Genomic DNA, 22,030 nt, shown 5'->3' on the forward strand with positions numbered 1-22,030 from the left:
GGTATAACTAAGTACTCGGAGGAGTCACACAGATTGGAAGGACTGAAATACACAAATTGTCTCTTTTCATCTTTGATTGTCATGCTAACACACTGATGCTTTGCCTCCCATCAAACCTGCCATTTAAATGGTACACTCTGGGGCCTGGGCACATTAAATGTTGCTGTAAAGCACTTGAAAGATACCCAGCCTTTTTACCAACCTGCTTTCCAGACAGATCTGAATAGCCGAGTCTGCATGCCAGGAGTAAATGGATGGCTGGGCACCCTTTGAATTAACTTCCAGGTACAATACAGTATGTATTCACAATTATGGAATTAAATGTGCTCATTGAAACCTATATATATTAACACTCAGGAAAAAAGTACAATAATTATTTCACCCTAAAGCAACATTTCACTTAATATCACCCCATAACTAATCACCTCAAAGCTGACAGAGAACAACCATTTACATACTCACAGACTCTGTAGGTCAGATAATTGAAAAAGGCACAGTGTGGTTTGATCATGTTTACACTGTTTCTGCTTTCTACTGGAAAGACTTAAAGGCAGAGTTAAGAGTAACAGGATTCCATAGTCAGTGTGTAGAATCAACTGAAAACTGTTTATCTCCCTGTTCATCCCAGCTGGGAGAAATGAAGGCTAAGGCTGACTACACATGAACTGTCCACCTGCCTCAATTTCCCATAGTGATGCAACAATTGCGTCTTGCTGACTATAAGATCCTGGTAATTTAGAATGTTGAGTGCATGGCAATAATAAAGACCAGGAAGACATTTGGTAGGTTTTATTTTTTTGCAAACATTCATTATCGGCACTTGGGATGGATCCTTCTCATAGCATGCCCCTGTGTAAGTTCTAATCTCCAGATGCCTGTATAATTTAGCACTTAAAAGTTTAAGATTAGCCTTATTTTGTAGCTATTTGTATATTCTTACCTCACATAAATTATAAATTCCCCAAAGCTACAGAACATTATTCCACAGCTACCTTGATGCTAATCATGGCATAAATATACTCCAGACATAGGAAAGTAAGTTGATTGGCTCAAACAACTGCAACCATCTATTAAGTGCTTATTATTTGGAACAGTGAGTTTTAAATAGATGCATTGGCCTTGTCCTCTAATATATCTATCATCTCAAAGTGTACTGATACAGAAAAGAAACTACTCATGATTTAGGAGGCCATGCCTGCATGAAGCCCTGGATCAATGGTTCCGAATAAATAGCCTCTGGTCCTTAAATAAATCAAACACTTGAATTTTCCTGCCAATTCTATCAGAGCCATGAGACATAAAGGCAATGCACCTTGACATTGATGCACAGCCCCCAACATCTGTCTGTGAAACAGCTTCATCTCTTTAACTTCATCTGAGAGCATTTTCAATCTCATGGTTGCAGATCCTGCCTGAGGGGGATGTAGGCCCATCCCAAGGACAAGCCTAGGTACCCTGTAGTGCCTGAGGACATGGATGACTCTGAATTGGATTTAGAGATACTGGCTTGTGGGACTGTGATCCTGGCTGACTGTGTGGGTTCTCTTGGTCATGTCCCCAGGATTCTGTAGTGCTCAGCTTTGGACTCTTTAGCAGCCAAATTCAGTATGATCGTTTTATACTCCAAAAAGACCTAATACTTGCCACTTTTTGATTTTAAATTTTCCTTAAAAAGAATATGCCATATTTGTATGATCAGTTGAAAAATAAGTAACTCCCTTATACTATGTATGGCAGAGCTATGGACATGGATTTTCTTATTTAATCGTTATAGCCCCATGCCATACATCCTTTTTGGCACAGTTTTTGTCAACCTCACACAAACCTAGACAAGCCAGGAAAGAAGACATTTCAACTGAAAATTGCCTCCATCAGATTTGCATGTAGGCATGTCCTTAAAGCATATACTCTGTTGCTAACTTGATCTAAAATAGCCCAGCCCATTATGAGTGGTGCCATGCCTAGGCAAACGGACCTAGGCTCTAGAAGGAAGGCAGCTGAGGAAGCCGTGGCTAGCAAGCCAACAAGCTGCACTCATCCACTGCCATTTAAGTTCTTGCTTCAAGGTTCCTGCCTTGACCTATTGCCTTGACATCCCTCAGTGATGGATTGTGACCTAGGATTTGTAAAATGAGATAAACCTTTTCCTCCCTAAGTTCCTTTTGGCCAGTGTTTCATCACAGTAACAGTAACCCAAACTAGAGTGCTACCATAAATCCTAAATTAAAGATGGGAAAACTGAGCCTCAGAGTAAATTAATAATTGACCCCAAGTCACATAGCCAGTACACACTGGGGTCAGGATTGAAACCCAGCATGCTCTCCAAGTATACTCCCTGAGTAGTGCCATCCCACAGCCTGCCCCATGCAGTCACTAAACTAAATGGCACACCCTAGGACGCACACAGTGTAAAATTCCAAGTTCCTTGGCTTGGACCCTTTGTTTGGGTGGCAAATATTTCTGCAGTTACCCAAGTGGAATTTCGGTTCTTCCAAGCACAGTCCTTTGCCACTCACAAAGCCATGGCCTACTACAGAGTTCTAGTGATGCTGCCTTCTTAGAAAGGATTGAGCACGAGATCACAGTGAGCCCATTAGACAAAAGCTGTGAAAATGCCCCTCCCCACACACATACGCCACGCATACACATGAATTTGTCTTAATGTGTAAGAGTTCTTAATGGCTTCTGCATACCCCTTGCTATTAGGTTTGATTTATGATGACACCACTCATTCAGCTGGTTTATTTTTAACAGACCTGCAGAGGCGTTTCACTTGGCCTTATCCAACGTCATTTTCTTACTGGACACTTTTAATTTATTTCACAAAGCTCAGTAGTAGTTCAGCGTAGAACTTCGGTATTATTACAAACATATTTAAAACAGACTAAATTAAATAGTAAGGGTAAACAGTTCAATGATTGTGTTACTAGTAAAATTTATATTGTGTTACTAGTAAAAATTATACTATATATCATCTACTTGGGTCAGGTGCGATCTGTTCATTCTTTGCCATTGTTCAAGTAGCTTTCTGAAGTAGAACTCGTGACACACAGAGCCAGCTCAACATGTGTATAACCTGGACTCACTTGGGGCCCGTGCTCAGAGGCACTCAGGCTGGATTTACCGTGTTGCCCACATTGTCCTTTATTCCTTAATGAGTTTTGGCCTGGTGTCCCTTGTTGTCACTGTGTACTTGGCTCTCCCAGTGGTGTAGCCAGTCCTATAGTGACATACAGTCCTGGCTATACCCAACTGTCTGCACGCCCAGAGGCTCTGAGACCCCTCTATAAATTTCAGAGCAATCTTGGAATATGGCTTAGAAGCAGGTGAATTTTCTGTAAAGTTCCTTTTATTTCCTAAATTATATAATGTACAAATGTAAGTATCAATGCAAGTCAAGGGTCTAATGTTTACACAGGCATCCCAAAATTGAGCCAGATACAGCTTTTATTTTTGTTTGTTTACTTCTTGGCTGGTAGACTGTTGCTTGGTTGCTGTCCTATTAATCTGGTGGTCTCTCAATAATTCCTGGATTATTTCTTAAGCAGTAACTGTTATCTTTTTCTTTAAAGTCACAGATCTTGATTGCCATTTTTTTGTTTTGTTTTGTTTTTTTGAGACAGGGTTTCTCTGTGTAGCTTTGCGCCTTTCCTGGAACTCACTTGGTAGTCCAGGCTGGCCTGAACTCACAGAGATCCGCCTGGCTCTGCCTCCCGAGTGCTGGGATTAAAGGGATGCGCCACCACTGCCTGGCTTGATTGCCATTTTTAATCATTTTCACTGTCATTAGTCATCTCAATGTCTGGATAGTCACTTCTGAAAGGCCTCCTAATATATAGATTTTTCTATCACTTCGTTTTATGTCAATTTACAGTGACCACACCATGTATTAGAGTATAGTAGGTCATAAAACTAGAGTTGGTGAGATGACTGAACAGGTAAAATTACTTGCTGTCAAAACTGGTGACCTGAGTTTGATCCCTGGAACCCACATGGCACAGGAAAGAAACAACTCCTAAAAGTTGTCTGTGGTACATGAACACCCACCCCCACCCCACCCACATAATAATAAATAAAATTAAAAGATAAAACCACACAAGTACACATTGATTAACTTTGAAACACTGGAAATGGTCATTGGATCATTTATTTATTAGTCAATTTAAAAAATAAGAATTGAGCATGTAGGAGGTCAGAGACATTACAGATCCTGTCTTTGATCTGAGGGGACCAGCACCCCCGGGGAGGGGGCAGATGGGAGTCAGGGGTGGACATCAAATGCTACCAATAGAATAACTAGCAAATACTTTCCTAGCCTAACTGTCACCCTGTCTCCACAAAGCCACATGTAGGGGCTTTTTCTGCATGTTCTTGCTGTCTATATCTTCTTTTCTTTCAAATTCAGTTCCTCTGGGATGTAGGGCCCAGCCAAAATTCAGGATGCTATCATCTGAAGTCCTTAATTTCGTATGCAAAGCTGTTTCTTTCCAAGTGAGGAGCCATTTACAGGCTCCAGGGATTAAGGTTTGACCATGTCTCTTCAAGGAGACACTATCAATTGACAGTGAGGTAAGGAGATGAGATGAAAAACAGTACATGGGTGTCTTGGTGCGAACTGCGAGCATTTCAACATGGTAAGAGCATAGATTCTGGGGAATGGGTTCGGAGGTAAGACTGGAGAAACAACGGAAGGTGGCATCGGGGGCACCTCTACATCCTCCTGAGAGACTGGACTCATTGCAGAGTGTGTTAAATGACAGGGAATTACTTATCATAAGCCCTTCAGGGAGTTTCTCCCACCTTTGCTCAGCACTTTAGGAGATGAATTAATGGTGCATGCCAAGCCCAGCTAGCAGATTTGTTTAGTAGATAACACACTTTTAAATTATATGTATTAAGACAGCTTGAAAATCAATACATCTTGTATCAAAACTCTCACGTCAATTTACTCTCGAGATATGAGTGACATGGAAACCTTGATGTCTGTTCTCTCATGGTGTTGACTGGTGAGAACTAAGGGCAGCTTTGTCCACTGGGGGGGGGGAGCTAGTCTCCTTGGCCTCAGCCATCATTGGTTAGTTCCATAGCGTGGTGCTGGAGATTTTGCTGTTGACTGTTTCTGGGTTTGAACTGCTGGGCTCATTTATAATACCTGACTTGCCCTTAAGGTAAATGAATTTATAACTGTCTCTTTAAGATTCTTTCTGCAAAGGTATTTCCTCTGCCTGAAATCCTCCCCCACTTTTCCTGTGGCCTCATCTTTCAACTTCTTGTTAAGAGAACCCACAGAAGAAGTTTTGCTTAGCTCTCCCTCTTCCGAATTGGTAGTTGCTCTAGTGAGCCTTCCCCTTTCCCTTCCCCCTCTCTTCTCCCTTTCTCCCCCTCTCTCAGTAAGGACAAGTATTATATTTAAGCTTAGGACCTAGAAAAGGCTATTGATCTATATTGGTCTCTGTAACTTCTATTTTCTGCAAATCCTCTCTATCATTTATGTCCCATAAATAATAATTTAATTATTCTTAGTGATTATTTTTTTAAATGTTTTGTTTTATTTTGAGACAGGGTCTTGCTATATAGCCCAGGCTGTCTGCTGGCCACAGTGTCTGCCTAGTAATGAATCTGCTTATGTTCATGTCTCTTTTCTCTTAGACTGAGAGCTTCTTTGGGTCAGCAAGACAGACTTTGCTATCTCCATATTCCTAGCTCAAGCCCACTGGTGCAAAGGACTGACCCTACAGTGAAGGACAAAATAAGCATCTCCCTGTCCTAGAGGGACAGCCTGTTGTTTTAACTCAATTGTTTAAAATTGTTGCCACAAGATGATGATTTGTTGCACCCAGCTCAGTCTTCAGATGCTTATTTCACCCATCCATTAAGTGTTTTTGTATTATTAGTAGCTATATTAGGATTACCGTGCAATGCATGGGTAGGGACATCAAATGTTTTGATTCTTGGTGTAACTGAGCATAATTATCCATCTGGATGGGATAGAGATTTCTGGACTAGTGCATCCATTGCCTTCACTCTACAGAGCTTGTACTAGAACAGAAGTAGACGTGATGGTGCTTACCCCTTCCCCACTGTTCACCATGATCTTCACCTGGGTCATACTTCTGGGCATACAAAAGCACAATCCTATTTAAACATAAAAAAAAACCCAGAACAACTCAAGCTGCTAAATAGTTGTTCTGTTCCTAATTGCAGCCAGGGCATAATAACCCAACACTTGAAATCTCTTCAGCCAAAGCGGTAATTTCAAATGTTCTGCAGGCCCTGTAGCACAGCCCTGTGATCCCAGATGCTCGGTTGTGGGGGTGCTGTTGTGAAGATCACAAGTTCCTATCTCCAATGAATTATAGAGTGAGTTTAAAGGCAGCCAAGACAAATCAGTGAGACCCTGTATTAAAACGAAAAACAGCAAAAAGACTGGGGAATATAGCTCAGTGGCAGAGCAGTTTTTTCTTAGCAAACTATAGCCACACACATACACACATGAAGGAAGATAAATGGGTGGAGTGATTGATATGACAATTAACCTTGAATTTTTCTATAATGTATGCATAAATCAAAATATCATATCCTACCCCATAAATATAGACACATTATTTCTCAATTAAATCTAATAATTTATTAAATTGAATGTCATTTTCTCACATCTCTTTAGTAGTTTCTCATTTTCTTTTTAATGAAAATCTAAACTCCTTGACTTGACATACAGACCCTGTTGTAACCTGACACTATTAACCTTGTGGACTCATTTCCTGCCTTTCCCTTCTAAACTCAGCCACAGGCTCCAGCCACCAAGCCTTTACTCTGTCACACTGAGCTATTTTCAGGTCCTCCAGTTTCTTCTTAGGGCTGTTCCTCCCTCCACTTGAAGATTCCCCAAGTGTGACACCATTCCTAAGACTGAGGGTGAGCTGTGTGCCTGACTTCTGAACTGAACTCCTCATTTCTTTTATAGCAGGACTTTGTCACTAAACAGCCTGAGTTTGAGCACATGCTCCATCCCTCACTAGCCTTAAGTCCTTAGATGAGTAACTTACTCATTCTGTGTTCTACCTGCCTCCCTGTTATGTACCAACTACAAGGGATTATTTGCATTATTGGGTATCATGCATGTAAAGCAATTAGGCACACAATCTACCTTCAGTAAATCTAAAATGATTTTCATGATCAGTTAGTTACTAAGCCAAGCACTGTGCTAAGCACTGAGGCAAAAGGGAAAGGTGCTTCTACCCTTTAAGCTCACAGAAAGGATGAGATACAGGATCACACTACAAAAGAATAACTCATAACGATTAGGGAGAAAATTCAGGATAGTAAAATGAGGAGGTCAGGATGATAGCTAGGACTTGGCTGGGGGTGTGATGTGAGGTGCCAGGAGACAGAAGTGTCTTTTGACCTCTTTGGTAATCTGTTCTAAATTACTCTAGAACTTTTTAGTGTTCGAGGTGAAAGCTGGTGAGTAGGAAGAAGCAGTTGCAGGAGACCACCCTCCCCACCTTCCTGAGAGAGAAGTGAGCTAGAAACCATGGTCAGGACATGATAGGGGTGGGTCTGGGGAAGGAAGTGTGATGTCATGAGGGAGGGGAAAGGAGGGCCTGTGTTGAGACTCTTTAAAAAAATCTTTGCCTTTGTTTTCTTATTGCTGTGACCAAAGGTCTGACAAAGGCAAAAGGCAACTCAAGGAAAGAAGGCTGGGCTTATCTGGGCTCAGGGTTTGAGGGTGCGGGCCTCAAGGCAGGAAACACATGTTATCTGAAACATGAGGTTGCTCGTGTCGCATCCACAGCCAGGCAGCCAAAAGATGTGACTGCTGATGGTCGCCTGGCTTTCCTCTTCCACTCAGTCTGGGACCCCTGCCCGTAGAGTGGTGCCATCCATCATGCTATCCTATCAAACTGACAACCAGTGTTCACCATCACACATTCCTCCTGGCTTAGGTCCCAGTGAAGTTATAAATTAGGTTAGAAATAAGCATGCTCTCAAATTTTAAGACAACCTTTGACATGGTACCCAGAACACTTGCCATGACATTTGAAATGAGTGTGGAATTGGTATTTTGCGGCCCATTGCAAGCCTTGATACCATTTGTTCACCAGCGTTCACACTGACCATGCCTGCACACTTGTGCTTCATGACACACGTTTTTCCTTAGAGCAACGGAATATTTGTCTTTACAAGATGTTATTTATGTCTTTCCCTATCATTCTAAAATTTAAAACAATATCTCAAAATTTAAAATCTATGTGTAGTTTTCTGATTATATATGATACATCAATTATTTAGCATGTGTTGTAGTTCATTCAATGATCACATATATTGGGAGATACAGAGATGACTCAGTGGGTGAGACACATGCCACAAAAGCATAAGCCCAGCACTGAGCAGACACAAGCAGATCCTTAGAGTTCATTGGACAGACAGCCTATTCAATCAGTGAGCTGCAGATTCAGTGAGACAATGTCTCAAAATCAGAGTGGAGAATGGTCAAGAAAGCCATCTGATATTGATCATTGGCCTCCACGTGTATATATGCCTGCAAGCACATGTGCACACACACAAACATTTACATATAGTACACACATATATAAATAAGAAATATCATATAAATAGAATATCACATCGCTAATGACTATAATTTCTTTCCTTAACACAACAAGCTCCTAAAGATATACTGCCATTGAAACTTTAAGGGTAGGTTAGAAACACTTGAAATATATGTTCAGTAGCTTTGTCTTTAACATTCAGCTTAAATTTTTATAGACATCTTTAACAGCTTTTTGGGGATTTTACTTTCTTTGTTTGCCTGTAAGCTAAGCCAAAATAAATCCCTCAGATTTTCCTAACACTCCACTGTGCATTTCTTTGTAGGATTTAAAAATTTCAAATTGGCCATTTGCATGCCAGTTTAATTCCTTTCTTCCTAGGGAGATACTTCTAAATCCTGGAGATGACACAGCTCTGGAAACCACAGCAGTCAAATCTATTTTGTTTGCCGGTAACCCCTCAAAAGTCAGCTTGTTGTTTTCTTCTGTAAAGAACATAAAAAAGATAGTAGACTGTATTTATGCAAAATTTACCTTGCTTTCTGATCAGTGCATGGAAAACAAATGCATGTAAGAGGAGCATAAGTGATACTGACTTTAGAGATGACAATGGCATTGTAAGACCGTTTGTGTTGTTCCATCTGATGGATGAAGGACTATGTGTGCAATCCATTTATTAGGCGTCACACAAGAGAGAAATGGTCTCCATGTGAAATCAGCCATTGCTGTACTTCAGGGATAAGGTGACTGAGGCAATGATGAAGGGGTTGTTGTTCACAGCTAGGCCATCAATCACCTATTGTGCCGGGGGCAGCTGAGTTACTGAGCGTATTCTAATTGAAACTGCATGTACCAGCTGGTCCTAAACACTGAGGTGCTTGTTACTTACTTCACATTTGAGATTCTCTAATGTTATCCATTCAAGGACATCAACGGCGGGATAAATCCTGTATTTGGGATGATGTAATCCTTGTTAGATGTCCATTGAAGCTGTTAAAGAGTAAAGGATGCTAACATCTGATTTCTCAAATATTATAAAAACCTTTGCCCCCTGTGTCTGTAATTGGTCAATTAAAAGTTACATGTATTTATTTATTTTAATGTGTGCACAAACTCATGTGCCATGGACTACAAGTGGAGGTTCTCTCCTATCATGTGGGTTACAGGGATCAAATTAAGATTATCAGGCTTGATGGGAAATGCCTTTACTACTGAACCATCTGGCCCGCCCATTAGATAATTAAATATTTATTATTTCTCTGGTATAATTTTAGCGTAACTGTATCATTTCATCCTTTATTCTAGTCTCCAAGTAAATATAAGCGTTCATGGGCCTACGAGAATAATAAAACCCTACTTATGTGGTAACTGCTAAATCCTGCAAACAGCGTTGCCGTTTTCACCTATCAATGGTACAGCAAAGCTCAGAGAAGGTTAATAATTTGTCTAAGGTTAAAGAGCTCATCAGTGGCAGATTGGCTTTACCTAGATTATTAAACTCATAAAAATATAAAATAGTTCATTAACTTTAATGAAGTAAAAAAATTAGAAGCTGTTATGATTATTGGAATACGGGAAAACAGGCTGTGTAAGTTTGTTAGAGTCTTCCAATAATTCCACAATATCATTTTAGCAGAGTGTGTGCAGTTTGAGAAGTTCACATACTAATATTATGCAAGGTACCTAGAACTGTTGTCTGACAGAGCAAAGGAGACATGAAAAGTGGCCTCAGAGTTGGTAAGGAGCCACACCAGCCAATGCAATAAATAAAAAACACACTAACAGTAAATGATGAATGGATGTGATCTAGGAGAATTCAAAGCTCATTTCTTTTCTCCTTAAATTACCATGTTTTTGACAGGTCAGCACTGTTTAATAGAAATGTAAAGCGAGGGGTTGAGGAGATGTGTCAGTTGATACTTGAGTGTTTGATGTACAGTATCAGGACCAGAGTTCAAGTCCCAGCACCTGGGCCAAAAAGCCCACACATCTGTCATCCCAGTGCAAGATGTAGAGGTGAGAGGGTCCCTGAGGTGGCTGGCCAGCAGCCTAGCCTAATAGGTGAGTTCCAGGTTTAGCTATATCTCAAAAACTGTGGTGCAGAGAGGTTGAAGAAGACACCTGAGGTACATGCTCATGTGTGCATATATTACATAAACATATGTAAACACACACCACCCCCCCCCCCCCACACACACACACACACACACAAAGTATAAAGTGAGCTATGACTTGAAAATTTTTAATAGTTGCATTTAAAAATCAATAATTGTGATATTTTGAAAGCATTTATCAGTATATCTAAAACATCATCATTTAACATATATCAATATAAATTTAATTAGATGTGTCTTTTATTCCTTTTTTTTTTCAAGTTTTCTAAATCCAGCACATATTTTACAACTTAATTCAGATACCGAGTCTTCATCTGAAATATTTGATCCACATTTAGATTTCATAGATTCCGGAGTGTAAAATGTAAGCTTGCATACCCAATTAGTTCCAGTTCCAAACATATTTAAAAATTGCCTAATAACCTAATCAAGCAGTAGTTTTGAGATCAATTTAATTCAATTAGACTTCATTTAATTAAAATCAGATAGAATAAAAGATTTGGTTCCTGTAGTTACAGCAGCCACAGTTGAAGGAGTCATCAGCTGTAGTATCTACAGGTTCCATATTGGATTCAGTGCTTCAGTGAAGGGCAGTCCTTAAAAGAGAATTCAGTGCCAATCAGAAAAAGAAGCTCATGCTTCGTTAATGGTTGAATTAGGTTGTGTCTGCCTGAAGAACAAGAATTTCTAATTCTCAAATCTAATTTGGGCATATCTGAAGCAAAACAGGGAGATCTGAGGATTTTGCTTAAGCCAGTAGGAGAGAAAATACAGAGCATAATCAATACATGGGAGAGAGGGAACTGCTCACTTAGGGTAAGGTGCTGGAGCAGCCGAGCAGGAAGACTAAATGGCTATCTTGTGCATTTGCTTATGTTTATGAGTACCTTTAAATTAGACTACATCCCAAAAGAAAGTTATCCTTGGATAAGAGAAAATAGAAGGACTTATACTTCATTTCTGGATTGAATTGGTAGAACACCTATCTTAATATGTCCCTAATACAGGAAAGTGGGTAACTGATAAGATGGTTGCCATGGGAACTAGAGGTATCAAGGCCACAGATGAGTGATGGCGGGGAGGGGGAGTGTGGTTACTCTTTTTTCCAGCATAGTCTGGATTGTATGTGTTCCTTGTGTCATTCAAAGACAGGATCATGGCTTCACAGAGTCTTTCTTTCTTCCTACCACCAGGGAACGTTTTCTATTTATAAGGACTTGTGTGATTAGAAAAACATTCTCATAGGAAATAGCACAGTAATGGACGATAGGTTGCTAAGATTAGGAACCTAGGGTTAGAAGATGTGTTGAAGATGAAAAGAGGGTCATTGTTTGTGAGTATAGATGGGCCAAGTGAATCCCAGTACAAGGGGGTATGACTCCTCTTTCTAGCTCTTGTCTTCCATCTTGGGAAATAGGAATTTTGGTTTCTATGGCTTCCTTCGGGTGAAAAGAAAGGAATGAGACACAGGAGGGCACAATAAAAAGGACTTTGTTTTTGAGGCCTCCTAATATCTTTATTTTCAATCAATATGGCAAAAATCCCTGACTTGGGATTCATCTTCTGAGTTCTAACACTTTAACATATCACTGTTTTTTGCATCATTACCCCACCTCCATTACAGCACTGAAGGGCTGGTTTCCTGGAATACAAATCTGTCTTGGAAAGTCCTTAGTTTTCCACCATTACAATATTCCCATTCTATTCATTCTGCATATATTCTCAAATGCCTTTACATTACTATTTGGGCAAATTTATAAATACAAATAATAATATGAAGTAAAATTATAACACTAATAAGGCTTTCAGGATTCATGCATGAGTGTGAAGGAATACCTGAGTTTGTTTGCATTAAAGTTGCTGTGCCATTTTGCAAACAGCATTCCATCTTGGATGTTTGTCATTTGAGGGACTCTCTTTAGCTATTTAAAAGACCAGGGAAGAGATGGTATTATAAATGCCAGGATAAAAGTTCAAGGTGGTTTTTACAATGTTGAATGTTACTTTGAAAAATTCTACAAGTGCAGAATAAAAGGAACTTGAATGGGCTTCAGTCTCTGTTATGAAGCTATGGAAGACTCAGTCAATGACAGACAGATAATATGAGCAGAAATGTTAGGAAGATATGAAACAAATCCCAGTATTTAAGATTATATTAACCAAAACTGTCAAAAGCTAAGACATTAAAAGATATTCCAATCCTGACCTGATTACCAAATATGGACCACTGAGTTGTGTTGATAGCTTGCCATCTAGAAAAGCCACACTGCTCCTCAGGTTGGTGAGTGGAGTAGGTACTTTAATGGGGTACTTAATTTGTAAACTTGCTGCATAATTTTCCCATATCTTAAAAAAATTAGGAACCAGAAATTGTAAAATAAAAATAAGTTCTTTTTACAGTTTGCCTGACTCAGGGAGGAGAAGACTCATTCGTCTCTTTTCTGTAGCAGTATGTGTAATTTTATAGAGAAGGAGGAAGGAAAAGCCAACAGAGAGTCCTATGCTATGATGCTTAAATGATGAGATGTGTTCCATGGTTTCAGGAATTTGAGCTCTTGGTCTCTAGCTGATGGTCCTGTTTGGGAGGTCTGGAAGGTATGGCCTTGTTGGAGGGTGTGTCTCTGGAGGTGGGCTTTGAGAGATAAAAGACTAGTGTGCTCTCTCTTCTGTGTGCTTGTTGTTCAAATGTGAGCTCTGGGCATCACATCGAGTTTCTGTCTCCATGGCTGCCGTGCTTCCCGACCATGACAGGCTCCTATCCCTCTGCAATTGTAAGCCAAGTAAACCAGTTCTTCTATAAATTACCTTGGCCATGGTGTTTTAATTACAACAAAAGAAAATTAACTAATACATAGGATAATTTGACTGAGGCAAATTGTCAGAACTGTGTGAGATTTTTTTTCCTGAGAGGCAAGTTCCTCCTCTTGCTCTAGCTGTGGTTCTAATTTTTGTTTTGTGTAGTATGGAATTCCTGGTGATTTTTAAAAATTCTTTGAAGTCTACTTTTTCAATAGTCTGATGACCAAAGGGAGGAATACAAGTGTATCTCTTTAGATTATCTACTGTACCATGAGGCTGCCAGCCAATGGTTACACATTCACTGGTGATCTTAATCTGAGTGCTACATTTTTGGGAAATGACTTGTGGATGTTAGAAAACTTTGAAATGTGGAGTTGTTCCTGCCCTGGTGGAAGAAATTGAGGCTCTTTCATCAATTGCAAAGAGGAAGTCAAGGGAAGAGAGTACATGATAATCATTTACAAGATGATAAGTAGAGCATGCCTTCAGGATCTAAAAGGAAGGGAGAAAAGGATAAAACAGTATGACAAAAACATGACAGAATCCTGAAGACAGGAGGGGTTCCCTGAATACTTGGCCATAATGCTATCTTAAGTCTAATGATCACCATTCAGCAGGCACTGTCCTAGATCATGGTCCTGATTCTATGATGCTTCCTGTTCTTCCTCCAACTTAACCCCTACAGTTATTTAGGCTTTACTACAGACCAAATGCTATGCTATGCATTTTAGCTACACTATCGTATTTGAGTCTTATCGTGCTGCGGAACAATATCTTAATTTTCATTTCTGTTTGGTAAATAGACATGCTTAGACTTGTGTCTTATTACTTTTCTGTCTCTAAGATAAGACACCACAACCAAGGCAACTTATAGAAGAAAGAGTTTATTTGTGCTTACAGTTTCATCTGTTTAGAGTTCATGACCATCATGGCTGGGAGTATGGCAGCAGACAGGCAGACATGATGCTGGAGCAATAGCTGAGAGCTTACATTTTGATCCACAAGCAGGAGGCAGAAAGAGCTAACTGGGAATGGCATGGGCTTTTGAAACCTCGACCACTGACCCCAATAACACACCCCCTCCAACAAGACCACACCTCCTAATGTTTCCCCAACAGTTCCACTAACTGGATACCAAGCGTTCAAATACAAGAGCCTGTGGGGATCATTCTTTTTCAAATCACCACGACTTGCCTTATGCAAGTGTCAGAGTTGGGACACCAACACATATTTTTCTGATTCAAATGTGGATGGTTTAATCACTATGGCATACTTACTTTATCCCATGGAACATTGTTACAATTTTTAGCATTAATTAATTCATACTTTAAACAGATACTCCCTCAGTATGGTTGTTTTCTATTGAACATAGGAAATATCAGAGCAATGCAAGTGTATGATCATAGAAATAGGTCTCATTGGGCTAAAGGGAACTTGTCATCCGATAGCCAACCTTGAGGACATTCAAGTGGTAAATTAATCCCTCACCTTTCCTAGCTTTATCAGAGTATATCTGTGTTCCTTCCATCCATGGCTTCACCAAGTCTTTTTCTCTGGCTACAATGAGGGAACATTATCTGTTCTCAAAGACTCCAGTGATTAGGAACCACATCTACAAGAAATAACAAGGAACTGAAGATTCACAGATGTCATTTGGGGTCTCATATTCTTCTTGTTATAAGTGACTACCCCATTGTAGACCTTGCTCCTGGAAATACAAGACAATAAAAGGAGGAAGACAACAAGTTAGTAAACAAATACATATTCAAGATAATTTCAAGTGGCGGTGTGCTTTCAGGTAATGGAAGTTGAAAAGTACACCTTTCTCCAACTACGCCTTTCATGCTTCTTTCATGCAGTAAGCTTTGAATGCCTACTACATAAAAAGCCTTCTATGCATTATAGATATAGCAGGGAATGGACAAAGGTTCCATTCTAATAGAACATTATAATGGAGAGAAGCATGGCAATGTATACATTATTCTACAAAGTGACAAATGTTACAAATACTCTGTGCTCTCCCTTGTAGCTGTCTTTCACTCAATCCTCTCTTTATTAAGTTTAGTTTTATTAAGAGCTCCCTGTAAGTCAAGTCAAGAGCCAAGTGCAGAGTTTACTGTGAAGGACCAGGCTTCATTACTATATCTCCCCTGTAGTGCAGGAAACAAATAAGAAAACAAGAACTGGAAACCATGGCTAGAGTTCTGAGAAGATGAGCAAGGTTCTTTGGGAGCACTTGGCTGGATTACCCAGGTTATTACCTGTATCTAGCCTTGTTCCCCATAATAGTTTCCGTTTGCACTGGCCTGGACACCCATGCTCATCCTTCAGAATAAAACCTTGTAGGCTTCCTCCTTGGATAAATTTAACATGGCCTTTGACACACAGCAGGTGCTTACCAAGTTAAATATATCGGCTATAACAGGACTCTTTTATAAGTAGTATATTTTGTAATTTGGCTAAATGATTGGCGTTTGCTACATCAAGTGAAACAACCAATATCACACAATAGTAGCCCATTGTAGCTATAAAAGTGACTAGTCAGCAAAGCCTCTGTGTATATGCATTAATTATTGTATATATTTAAGTAAGCAAAGAGAAATCTGAAAGAATGTATAGTGGGATTTTATCAGGAATCAAATGATAAGCTTTGGCCTTCTGCATCTTCTTGCATTGAATGAGTGAATAAGGATGGACAATACAGTTAAATGAGTTGGCTCTAAGCTAGTGAACATCCACAGACCCTTGAGAATGGAGGGAACACCATCCTGCTCAAATCACACCCACCTTCTGTTTGTGTTTATTTTAGCTACCTTTTAACATCTGGTTAACCTAGATGGTTTCATAAGTGAATTAGAAACCAAGAAAGCATAAATAATCAATCCCTGTCCTATATCTAGCATCCTCGGTAGATCATTATGCTATGATTTCCCCTTCTGCAGATTAGCTTTGATAGAATTTTCACAAGGATAACACAAGTAGACTGTTTGAAAGGCCCTTGTCATAAAGAACTAGAGTGTTGCATAGTTCAGATGAAAAATTCTGTAATTTGTCTTTGGTTATATTCATGGTGATTACACTGCAACAATACATGTACTTTATAAAGCATTGCTATCATCAACCTTAATGTTATATTTATGGCTTATAAAATTCTTATAACTTTTGTAATTCTCATAGCTCCTGTGACCTCTCACACTTCATTCTGGGTTTGGACATTAGCCTTGGATTTAATAGAAGAAAAATCAAACTTGAATTCTTTCTAATAGAGGCATATTTTCATTAGTTTGCACACTGGCCAGACTGTTTGGTGCTCCCTGTGTGCCTTACTGAGTCAGCAGGGTAATTCAGGAAATGAGTCATCCTTGAACTTGAAGCAGCTATAGCCCAAGCCAATAATTTGTCTGGACCACCAGAATTGATCAAGTAAAGAGTATCTGAGATGGCCCCTGGGGAATGATGACAAACATTTACCAAAGCCATAGAGATTCTGTAGGGATTTTGCCCTTCTTCGTATTCTCCATCCCTAATGATGGAGCAGGCTATTTTGTTACTCTTAGAATGCTATGATGGCATCTTTGTCTTGTGTTTACTTCTAGCTGTCTTGCATCTGTTTAGGTATTTTGACCATTTTCTCCCCAAAAGAACTCAGTGAAGAAAAAAGAAACACAAGAGCCGCCTAAGCCCTTATGACCAGGAAGTGCCAAAGCTCTTTGCTTATAGTCCCATTTCTTCTTTGCCAATGGTGCCACCCCCAAATTAAATTGTGTGGCCTACAATAAGCTTTATCTTGATCCACTTTTTTTAATTTATAAAATGAAGGTAATAATGATATCAAACTTGTAGGATTATTTTAAAGAGTTAATAAGATAAATTCTTAAAAACATTGCCATGGATAGGAACCATTTACTGTACAATGACAGATTTAATAAATATTAGCATGATTCATATCATTCAGTTAACTCACATTTATTCTAATAAGGGTAGGTTATCTTTTGAGTTTTCCAGTTGTGAAGAAATGAAAAAGTAGAGAATTGTTAAAGAAAATTCCATGAGCGGCCCAAATTCCACATACCCTTCAGAAGAGAGATTTCCCTATTGGTGGCATCACTGCAAAACCTCCCTGCCCGATGTCTTTGTTATTCCTGTGGACAGAGTTCTTTAATGTTCTGTCTCACAAGGGCAACACCATACTTTACTCTTTCTCATCTCTCCCTCTGTATCCTTCCTTGTTCTCTATAAATGAAATCTGAAGGACCCTGAACACAAGCTGAAACTCTACAGGCCTTGCTCCAAATGTCATTGGCCAACTGAGACAATCCCTCTCCTTTCTTTTTATATTTCATTCAGAATATTGAGCCCCGAGACAAATTACAAAGGATAGAGCTTGGCCATGGAGAAGATGAGAATTGTTTGAACAGCTTATGCATGCATAAGCTTCTTCTGGCAGATAACATTGCCCTGAAAAAAAAAAAGCAAAAACAACAACAAAAAAGCAAAAAGATAATTGCTGGATTTCATAGTATTCTAAAATGGTCATTATAAACTAAAAGCTTAGACACAGCTCTTTTAGTCTACTCTCATAAGCAAATGTATTTCTATCTGATTCAAGGTAACAGTTGAGATTATAGAATATAATGATAGATTACATCCATCTATAAGTATTTTTCTGAGTGTGTTATGAGTACCAGATATTTACTGATATTAACACCATACAATCTAGGTGTGCTTTCCAACCTGCCTCTTTCACAATTTCTATATTGTTGACTTGAGTGCTGTCACCATCCCCTTGGAAGTCAGCAGGTTTGCTAACAGAATGACATGCGATTTAAATTGTGAGCAATGAAGCTATAGAATAAGTGAGATTGGGAGAAGAACCAGATTATTCTTGAGCATGCTGCTTACAAACTGGACATATTTCTTTCAGCACAACTGGTTAACATGGTGTGTTCTTTATTGGTGTTTAATCTCATGTTTTCAGATAACAACATAAAAACTAGCCTTGTCTCTTCACTGTCTGGACTACCTTCTTCACAGTCCCATCAATTTGGTAGAAATCTCAATTTAATTTTTCTAGCTATTTTTAATCCTGATTTGACCAAGTGTGTATCCTGTCCATACAGCACAAATAAATGGAAACACCAATATATCATCAATTTACCCCTTATAATAGTAATGTTGAGAGTGACTTAACATGTAAATTCAGGTGAACAAAAGTTCATTAAAAATGTTTGTGGGATGGAGGGTAGGAGAGCACTTGGAATAACTGTGCTCATGTTCCTAGATGACTGATGATGCTGCATAAGACTTGGTTCTCATAGGATGGAAGAGATGGCTTAGCAGTCAATGCACTGCCCTTGCAGAGGACCTGAGTTGGTTCCCAGCATCTGCATCTCACAGCTCACAACTGCCTATAACTCCAGTTCCAGGGGATCTGTTATGTCTGGCCTCTATCTGCAATCATGTGGAAATGTGGACACACACACACACACACACACACACACACACACACAAATTTTTTAAATGGTCATTAGTAAGAAATGACCATGACAGATAAGTTAAATAGTTGGCATTCTTAAATTCTACATTTAAGAAATAGTCATCAAAAGCCTAATTTCAGGTATGGTGGCACACACCTACAATCCCAGCATTCACGGTCAGCTCTGGCTATGTAGGGAGTTAGAATTCTATGTAGCTCAACACCAAGTAATCAACCTTTTTTAGACTACTAGAATAATAAACTGTAGTTGATGATTAAAACCACACAGTCATATATAGTTGATAAATATATTTTTGTATCTTATATATAATGTATTTGATGTGTATCTCAAGAAGATACTTTGGTGAACAGTCTTGTTTTATTTGCTATTTCAGATGTATATTACCAACACTATCAAAGCCAAAGGCACCAGACTTGCTAAGCCCGTTCTATGCTTGGGACTAATGTGTCTGGCCTTTCTTACTGGACTCAACAGAGTAGCAGAATATCGAAATCATTGGTCTGATGTGATAGCAGGCTTTCTAGTTGGAATATCCATAGCAGTATTTCTGGTAAGTACAGTTTTGAAAGTATGTTTGTTTTTAATAAACTTGAACATCATTTCTAAAAAACTGCAAGGATGAATCATTGTGATATATTATGTGATAATATGTATGGTTTTGATTATGCGTTTTTTCTTTCTTGCATTTATTCTTAAGATTAGGTTTGGAGAGGAATAATAAATAAATTATACACTTAAAATACTTTTATGTGAAATAATCAGAGCTAAATAACCAGTCATCCTCAAATAGTATTTTACATTTATTTACTTATGGGGACCCAGAGGAGATACATGTGCCATGGCGTTCATGTGTAGATCCAAAGGACATCTTGCGAGAATTGTTTCTCTTCTTCCACATGTGAGGGCTGAGGGTTAAACTCAGGTCAAGTACCTTTACCCACTAATCCATCTCATCTATCCCTCCTCAATTAGTATTGTAGACTGGGTTGTTTGTATATTTACAGAATTATTCAGGATGATTTGCCTCTAGTATATTAAAACATCCTCAAGGACCCAAGAGCCTCATGCCTTCAATCTGAGCACTCCATAAGATCTGTGCCACACATGTTCTCATAACATAGAATTGTAAGGCAAATCACTTCACCTTGGGGACTGAGACAGTCAGAGACTGTGATGGGGACTCTATCGTCCCTAGTCATGTCTTCCACACAGTGAAGGAAGTACATAGTCTTTTAATGGAGTGCCACCTGTATGCCTGCTAAAAATAGACTTGCAATGTATCTATAATTTTGTTCATTAGAAGATTTCAGCCTGAGTTGAAAATTGTCAGACCATTACTTGTGGGGCTTTATACACCATCTTACCTAGATGACCAAGTGTATACTTTCTAAATCAAAAAGCTTTTAAAGGGACATGCCATAGCTTAAGAAACACTTTACTTCCACTTTGATTCCATTTGAGTTGTTTTCATTATACTTGCTTCTCCCTTTCTCTGCCTTCTTTTTCTAGTTAATAATCAGTAGGCAAAAATCGTGCATGAACTTTTCATTTGTATGTTTGAGTACAATTTATGTGCCTGGAACTTGAAAGGAAATGTTTCCTCTAAAACCTACTGTAAGAAATTAATGGACATGACCTCATGTCTACTCCATATCCTGAATTTCATTTTTTTTTCTTGTAACACCATTGACTGTTAGTCTCAAGGTCATTGAAAGACTCTGGATGGAAAGTTTTTTCAAAATCTGTCATGAGTTGAATAGTCAGTTCAGAATGTCCCTCCCTGTCACGGATTGAGTTTGTAGATGCAGTCGGAGAAGAGGAAGAGACATTGAGTAATCTGGTGGACTCTAGTCAGCATTTGCCTTTTATGGCAATATTCTGGCAGCTCATGGCCTCTGATTTGGCTAAAGATTGAGCTTCATGTGAATAGCTGAGATTCAGTTGCTTGGTTACAGGTAACTAGATAAGATACAGATTGTTTACTGTTGAGTCTTGCAGGCACTTTTGGCTAAATTTCATCATCCAAATACAGCAACAGACTTGGGCTAAAGTTACCATTTAACACCCCTGTCTCATGAAACTCGGGGCCAAGCATTGATCAAAAACTTTCCTTGCTTTTACTCAGCACAGTTGAAACTGGTTAACTTTTAAAATAAAGCAAAAATGTGATGGAAATGATGATGTTACCGCATTTAGCTCCCTAGACGTAGATTATCTTTCCTGGTACCTCATCAGCCTTCTGCTGTTCTTCTTGTGGCCATTGCAGTCTTCCTGCACTTCCAGAGAGCATCTCAGTGCCTTGGCCAGATCCTTTAAAGCCAGAACCTTAGTGTCTTCTCAGACCAGTCCCTATCTGAGAACTTGAGAAATGAAGAGCTAGCCTGTGGATCTCCCCTGAGCTCAAGCCCCCTTTTCTTTATTATTTATTATTTTTATTTATTATTTTAGACAAAAAGGGAAAAAGTGGTGATATATTGTGTACCCTAATAAACTTTGCCTGAAGATCAGAAGACAGAACAAGCCACTAGATTAAACATAGATGCCAGGCAGTAGTGGCACACACCTTTAATCCCAGCACTAGAGAGGATGAGACAGGAAGTAATGCCTGGGTGGGGAAAGGTTTATAAGGTGTGAGGAGACAGGAACTCGAAGCCTTTTTGGCTGAGGAAGCTCATTGGACTAGAGGCCTATCTGCTGAGTTTTTTCAGGCTGAGGAGTTGGTGAGTTAAGAGATGGTGGCTGTGGCTTGCTCTGCTTCTCTGATCCTTCAGCTTTCACCCCAATATCTGGTTCTGTTTTTTTTTTTTTTATTAAAAGACTGATTTAACATTCCTGTTACAGAAGTGCCTAAAGGTACCAACTGGTGAATCAAGGAAGCTCTTGTAAGCATGACCTGTCTCCAGTGGAGTTGAGAGTTTTGTTTGGGGGATTAGTCTATTCCCTTAACCTCTCCTTTTCTCTCTTCCATCATAAAATAAAATTCTGCCAAGTCCCTACGCTAATACAAGTGCTGTGCTTGGTGATGTGAATAAATACCTGAAAAAAAGAGATAGCTAAGATGCTTAAA

At 39.2% G+C, this 22,030-nt stretch overlaps 1 protein-coding gene across 3 annotated transcripts in view; it reads left to right on the forward strand.

Annotated features, from left to right (window-relative positions):
- Plppr5 (phospholipid phosphatase related 5) overlaps window positions 1-22,030 on the forward strand; it is a 180,407-nt gene that overhangs the window by 136,513 nt on the left and 21,864 nt on the right. For all 3 annotated transcript variants that reach the window (XM_059264989.1, XM_059264990.1, XM_059264991.1), the window contains one exon: window positions 19,337-19,513. In XM_059264989.1, coding sequence (XP_059120972.1) covers window positions 19,337-19,513 — 177 coding nt within the window. The remainder of the gene's footprint in view (window positions 1-19,336; window positions 19,514-22,030) is intronic.

Source organism: Peromyscus eremicus, chromosome 6, assembly GCF_949786415.1.
Source record: "Peromyscus eremicus chromosome 6, PerEre_H2_v1, whole genome shotgun sequence".
In the NCBI taxonomy this organism is placed as follows: Eukaryota; Metazoa; Chordata; class Mammalia; order Rodentia; family Cricetidae; genus Peromyscus; species Peromyscus eremicus.